This window comes from Ostrea edulis, chromosome 9, assembly GCF_947568905.1.
Source record: "Ostrea edulis chromosome 9, xbOstEdul1.1, whole genome shotgun sequence".
In the NCBI taxonomy this organism is placed as follows: domain Eukaryota; kingdom Metazoa; phylum Mollusca; class Bivalvia; order Ostreida; family Ostreidae; genus Ostrea; species Ostrea edulis.
The window spans coordinates 48,517,381-48,524,847 of NC_079172.1; the positions used below are offsets into that span (position 1 = coordinate 48,517,381).

Genomic DNA, 7,467 nt, shown 5'->3' on the forward strand with positions numbered 1-7,467 from the left:
TATATATATATATATATTTCTCTTTAGAGCAGAATTATTGAAACATGTGTTTTGCCCAAAGGTGTATCCAACGCCAGCAAATCACTCTTCGTTTAGTGTGTTTCCCCAGACCTCCGACCTGTAACACTCTCATTCTGACATATCTGGATTCGAGACTAATTGCTCCTGGCATGAGATACTCGACGACATGACCATTTTTTTTAAAAAGACTTCCGCTAACAATTTGTTTCTAATTTGATTTCAATCTCATTATTTTTTGTTACAGGTACCCCTAGCAGACTAGAAATACACACTGAACTACATGTATATCTTTTTTCAATTTTGAAATGCAGGTCTGGGTTTTCCCGAATATATTGTCAACATGATAAGGGAAATTGACAATCGTTTTGTTCTTCGTTCTGCAAGAAACAGACCAAGCAGAGAAATTAACGATGTTTTAAGTGCAGAAATTCCCCATTCAATGGAACACCGCTGTCTTCACTATAAACACTTGGTTATTGGACAATCCTCAGCTTTAGTTGTTGGGTACATCAAAGACTACCAGGAACCATTTGATTTGTCGCATATTCTAAACGGACACGGCAATTCCCCAGTGATAAAATTTAGCAGTGCATCAGTTAATCTTCCAGTTGGTGAAACATTTAAGGTTTGCAATCCATGTAACCTAATTCGGTCGTAAAATAGAAATATGATATGTAAATACATCGAATGTAACTGTACATGGATTATGATATAGTACTTTGTAATTAAAATTTCAATTAATGTACCAATAATTCAGTCTATCCAAAGACACCGTTATCCTTTTGAAAATAAAAAAGGTCAACTAAATGTGAATTTAAAACTTCGAATGTCATTTTGTGAATCCCTTTACCTTCAAGAAGCCATGTTTACCTTATTATTTCAATCAATGCTCTATGTCTTTCATTTAAGGTGGTATTCCGGGCTTTGTTTGACCGCCGAAGGTACGGAGTAAACTATGGACTAGTACTAATTAGCAATGTATCCATCAAAAGTGGAATTTGTGGTAAGTATCTTTAATCATGGATAGATATAACAGGAGATATTTAATTAGATATCACAAATTTACGACAGTGCGCCATAGTATCTGTATGTGATAAGGAAATAATACTGAATGTCCCATTACACAGACGTCACGGTTAATTTTGTTTACTTCTTCAGAGATGTGCGATCCGAATGAATTCAGTTGCAGTCGTAGTCGAGACGAGTGCATTCCTCTTAACAAAGTATGTGATTTGAAACCCGACTGTCTCATGGAGGAAGATGAGAAAGACTGCTGTATGTATTTCTTCATCTATGATATACCTATACATTGTCTAAATTCCCGTGGGGATCCGGGTTAGATTAGGTTTTCAGTACCCTTTGCTTGTCGTAAGAGGCGATTTAATGAGGCGGTCCTTCGGATGAGACCGCAAAAACCGAGGTCCCATGTCACAGTCAGTGTGGCACGATAAAGACCCCTCCTAGCTCAAAGGCCGTAAGCGCCAAGTATAGGCCTAAATTTTGCAGCCCTTCACCGGCAATGGTGACGTCTCCATATGGGTGAAAAATTCTCGAGCGAGACGTTAAACAATATATAACCAACCAACCAACCAACCATTATCTATATAAGTGGGATACGTAGCGCTGTCGTGCGGTAAACGGCAAAATAATTTTTTCTTTTATGACATAATTTCTTTATTTATGATGCTTCTTGTTGCTATACATTCACAAATTATTTAAATGACATGATCATCTCATAAAAACAATTCCTTGCTCCATAAATAATTATACACATTTACAGATAACATCCCACAATTTTAAGGTATATATGCTCAAAGTTTTGCTATATTTCAATAAAGATATCATACTTTATTAATACAACGCTATTTCATAAATAAAAGGGAAAAAGATCTTGTCTTAGAAATAAGCATGCAAAATAACTACGGCTCGGGAGATATTAATGAAAGTAATTTTAAAAGGCAGCCTCTCTTTTCTCACACTTTCCTTCCGAAAGAAACCGAGTGCCGATCACGTGACTGACTGACAAATTATATCACTATAAAGACGATTTAATTTGCAAAATGCTGACTTTAAACTATACTATTTTAAGTCCCGTAGCATCAATTTGTTTTTCAGAAACCTGTCTCGATTTAAAAACTGATCATACGCCGAACAAGCTCATATACAATATATGTTTATCTTTGCATGTTCTGGAGTAATATCCATTCACTAAAAAATTATAATTTGCACTAATTATTTTCGTATGAGCATCCAATCATGTTTCGTACAAAATAAGCTGCAATCTGTGACATAATTGTATCATGACATTGCTAAAGTATGAATTAGTTTTATTTATCTATTTCAGTTTCTGATATCATGGACAGTCAATGTAGAGAAAACAATACTTTGTCTGGGAATAATAAAAATGAAATTGAAGACGTCCATAAAGAAGACCGTTTTATACCGCAGTGGTATTCATGTGCAAATGAAGATGAATGTTCCTTAAACGATACGGACAACTGTTCCTTCTACTGTCCTCCTCACTGTGCATGTCATGGTCTGTCTTTAAATTGCTCCTCCATTCATAATTTACCGACACATGTTACCTCCATTACACTACACGACCTGGTAGGAGAGAGGCTCATTTTCAATAGAAGGTTTACCAATTTGAAAAAGATACAAATTACATCCTGTGAATCGTGCGTCCTGTATATCCATCAAACTGTGGCAGTAAATACACTAATAATCAATAACAGCGAATTCCAATCCATTTCCATCGATGATACAAAAGATGATTTACGTCAATTAAGCATATTTGATAGCTACATTGAAAGCATGAATCTTTCACAGAAATATCATCACAGAATTGAGTGGAATGTTCGAAACAGTTCACTAAACTCGACAGAATTTAAGATTAAAAAGCTTTTGGGAAATCGTGCAGACATGTCGCAGACACGGGGTTTTCCAAATCTCATTGGTCGATTTACTCACTTAGTAGTGAACTACAGTTCTTGCAATTTAGCGGAAAAAACAACATTTTATATTAAAACAATAACTTTAGATCTTAGTCGTAACAAGTTAAAAAGTTGTGAAATACTGTGTTTCACGCAAATTTTACATCTTCAGTATAATCTTTTTGAAACAGTTAACATATCTATTGACACTAGGCAATCGGAGGCCCGCATCCAATATCTCGATCTTTCGTACAATCAAATCAATGTCGTGGGAACTAATCCCTTTAATGACCTACCCAATCTTCTTTATCTAAAACTAAATAAAAATCGTATAGTACATATTCACAAAGACAGTTTTTCAAAACTTTCTGGGCTTTTCCACCTGGATTTGTCCAATAACCATGTCAATTATTTGACACGCGATCATTTCATTCGTCTCACTAGTTTGCAGTACCTTAACCTTCAAAACAACAATCTCAATGTAGTAGAGGGCATGTTTGATGGTCTTATAAGTGCACAATATTTATTGGTGGATTATTTCACGTTATGTTGTGCTCAACCTAAGGCTAAAAGCAAGATTCAGTGTTTGGCTCCAGTCAACGAAATTTCCTCTTGTGACTATTTGATTGACACGCCATTTCTTGGTATTGTTATTTGGTACATAGCCCTTGTAGCGGTGCTTGGAAACTTCTGTGGGATGCTGTATAGATATATCATGATAAAGAGAAAGTCAATGTCATCATTTGCACTATATTCCATAAATTTGGGCGTCGCAGACTTTCTGATGGGTGTGTATCTTTACATCATAGCAGGAGCTAATCTAACCTTTAGTGGGCGATACGGGTTTGCAGATGAGTGGTGGAGACATAGTCCAATTTGTACGTTAGCTGGTGTAATGGCCATTCTTTCTAGTGAAACATCTGCTCTGTTTGTACTTTTGATAACCATTGATAGAATTCACATGATAAGATCCCCTTTCTCTACATTGAAGGAAAATGGCAGAAATCCCCAATTTCTTTCTGGCGTAATGTGGACCATTGCTCTCTTGTTATCAGTGTTGCCTTTACTTGGAGATGACTATTTTCATGACTACTATTCTGGTTCCGGAGTATGTATTTCTTTACCTCTCTCAATACAGCGCAAGTCTGGTTGGGAGTATTCTATGATAGTATTTGTTGGGGCCAACTTCCTAATCTTCATAGCAATATTGATAGGTCAAGTAGTGATATTTACCAATGTTGTAAATGCTGGGAAAAAACTGGAAGGTCAGTCTACACGAAATCGAAATGAAACGTCTTTGGCTAAAATTCTGATTGCAGTTGCTGTAACGGATCTGTTATGTTGGATACCAATAGGTACCATTGGTATGTACATGTAGTATAATAACTGTAAAAAAAAACAAAAAAAAAAAAAAAAAAACTATAATACCAAAAATTCGATATTTCTAACATTGTTTTCGTGAGTGCAAATAAGATGAAAACGGTGGAGATAGCAATGATCTATCACAGGAACACAAAATTGCTAGCAGGGCAAACCCGGACCACTAGAGACACTAGAGGTGGGATCATGTGCCTAGAAAGAGTAAGCTTCTATAGTTGACCGGTCACACCCTCCATAAGCTGTACATGTATATCTTGATAAAGTAAATGGAGTAATTCTCAGTCAAAATCAGTATGTAAAATACGGTCTAACAATTGGTTTGAAACATGCAAAACAGCAGTTTTATTAGCAAATGAGATTAAAATGATCATACAATTACGAAATTGTTGACCTTAAACGTTTATTTGTCGGTAGTTTGTCTTGGTTTAAAGATTAATCATAGACAGACCATGTCCTTGTGTATTGAATCTATTGAGACACATTTAAACACCTTATGCATGTAGTAAAGCAATATTGCTACAAAAATATGGGAAGTGTATGTATATTGATTATGTAAGATACCTGTAAATGTGTTACTAACATTTTTAAAGCTAATGCGTAAACTAATTACATTTTCACGAAAAGATTAAAAACAGAAATGGTCTCTAGGTGACTATTCCTGCTGTGTTGTAGGTCTTCTGACGTTCGTTGGCGTTGACGTCACACCGAAGGTGTATGCATGGGTGGTTGTCGTAGTTCTCCCTATAAACTCGGCATTGAATCCACTCATTTATACTTTTTCTGCGATTAATAAACAGGTAAGAGATGCTATTTTCTAATAATTCAACTGGGATTTTTTTCTTTATACAGTTGATATTCATATAATAACTTGTCATTTCTATCTTTCAATGTTTATGGATCAGCTAGTGTATTTCTAGGTGAATCGGAATTCAAAGGAATGTCAAAAAAGGACAATTAAAGAAGAATTCACTTTGAAAGAAAAATACGAGGTATATATTTTTTTCAGAATACACATAAACATTTCGGATAACTACATGTATCTCAATGGTCATTTCTCAATGGTATGTGTTATGAACTTTTCTCGATATATCAGGTTGTCCTCACGGTGGAATATATATATATAATGAATACAAGGATTTTTGTGACTTTTCTTCCTTTGAAGGAGTCTGAATTACTCATTGGTTGTCAATGATGAGTGGAAAATAAATCCCAAATCACAACCATTCCCATTTACAAGACTTGGTATTACAGTAGTACTTATCTACGTCGTAACTCGCTACGTAGTACTTAATTTACGATACTTTTGTGAAACGGTGCCCAGGTCTGTAGCTCTCAGGGGAACAAAACCATAGATACACCAGAAAGCTATATATTCATTCTTTTACACAAAAATCCTTATTACTGTCTATAAGAATTCAAACTTTTCCCACACACCTTCAAACATATATTATAATCCCGTTGCAATTGAAACATTATATGCAGATTCAATAATGTTTGTCTGTTTACGTATTCATGTCTGGTTGCTTAAATTGCAGCTTTATATATACTGACAGTCTTTAAAACCGTAACACAACTTTTTTTTTCCAAATATTGTTTTGATATTCTAATTTGCAATACTCGTGCTAATTGCATTCACCATAGATTGTGCTGTTTTTTTTTTGTTTTTTTTTTTCTTTTTTTGTTTTTTTTTGTTTGTTTTTTTTAGAAAAAACATTACCTGGCTTACCTGCGCTCATTATTTTCATAATGTGAATCAGTGATTATATAATTGGACGGACTTTTCCATGCGCTATTCAAATCCAATGAAAAGTTTAGTTGAGTTGAGTTTTATCGTAATAAAAAAATTTTGCTAGTGATTGTAACAAAATCAAAAGTAGAGAAAAGATATGGCTATGTCGCATTTAAACAGTGGAATGCGAAATCAAGCAGTCTGTATGCTTCAAGCAGGGGTGCATGTAAGTCAGCGAAAGGTAGCAAGACGATTTAATGTTCATCCCTGTACATTAAGCCTATTGTTGCGACGGTACCATCAGACAGGATCAATAGATGATCGCTTAAGGCCTGGTCGACATTTTGTGACAACGCCACGTACGTTCAATAAGCGTAATCACGGCAATGTCACATGTGGGATAGATTTACAGCTCGTGCAACTACATTGAAGCAAACAAATGGACAACATGATAGGTCCACTCGTTCTGGAACAGAATATTGAAACGCCATGGGATCCCATGCAGAACACTTTACAAAATGTTACAATTTAAATTTTATTACTGATGTTATATAGTATAATGAGCATGGCAGAGGATGAATCAACACCAAAACTGGACATCGGTCTTGTTCGCCGATAAGTCCAGATTTAAAGCTAGTAATGACTCGAGTTTGCCTTCATGTACGTGACGGATTCGTTGCGTCATACTTTTGGAGGGTGTGATTAACACTCATAGTTGGTCACATTGAATAACACTGTCAGACTATATGTAAACAAACTTCTGCAGCCTGCTTTCTATCAATACAGCAGCATAGGTAAGAGAAAGGGTTAATTTATCAGCAGGAGAATCCGCGTGTACGCAGAGCATAATTGACTCGAATTTCCTTCAAACGAACGGTATAAAAGTTTTGATCAGTCTGATATATCCCCGTCCTTAAATCCAGTTTAACATTTGTGGGACGAGCTAGGTCGACGTGTGTGCAGCTGCCAGTCTTAGGATTCGCAAAAACTTGGAAGAATAGCAGAACATTCCCCAAAGGAACATTCGGAGTATCGTTTACCTACAGTTATCAGCGCTGATGTTGGGTTTAACCAGTATTGGTGACCATAATTACAAATTTGACGCACCTCTCTTGACTTCTAATTCACATGTAGCCTCTCAGTAAATAACAATGACAATAAAATCAATGAGTATTAGACTTTTATCATCAATGATTATATACCAGAGATATTTGGGTATTGAATTAATAATAACAGAAAATCATCCACTGTCGGTCAAGATATAGTAGGTATGCCTGTAGTACTCTGGTCAATCCCAACCCAATGAAGAACCCTCATTGCTACGGCTGTAAGCGTCTTGCATGAGACAGGGGATGCTTACTCCTCCTAGGCACCTGATCCCACCTCCGGTGTGTCCAGGGGTCC

General features: G+C 35.9%; 1 protein-coding gene across 1 annotated transcript; it reads left to right on the forward strand.

The window, feature by feature from the left end:
• Positions 1-3,447: 3,447 nt before the first annotated feature.
• LOC125659386 (G-protein coupled receptor GRL101-like) lies at positions 3,448-4,388 on the forward strand. Its single transcript, XM_048891046.2, has one exon. The coding sequence runs from the start codon at positions 3,448-3,450 to the stop codon at positions 4,330-4,332; it is 885 nt and encodes a 294-aa protein (XP_048747003.1). The 3' UTR covers positions 4,333-4,388.
• The last annotated feature ends 3,079 nt before the right edge of the window (positions 4,389-7,467 follow it).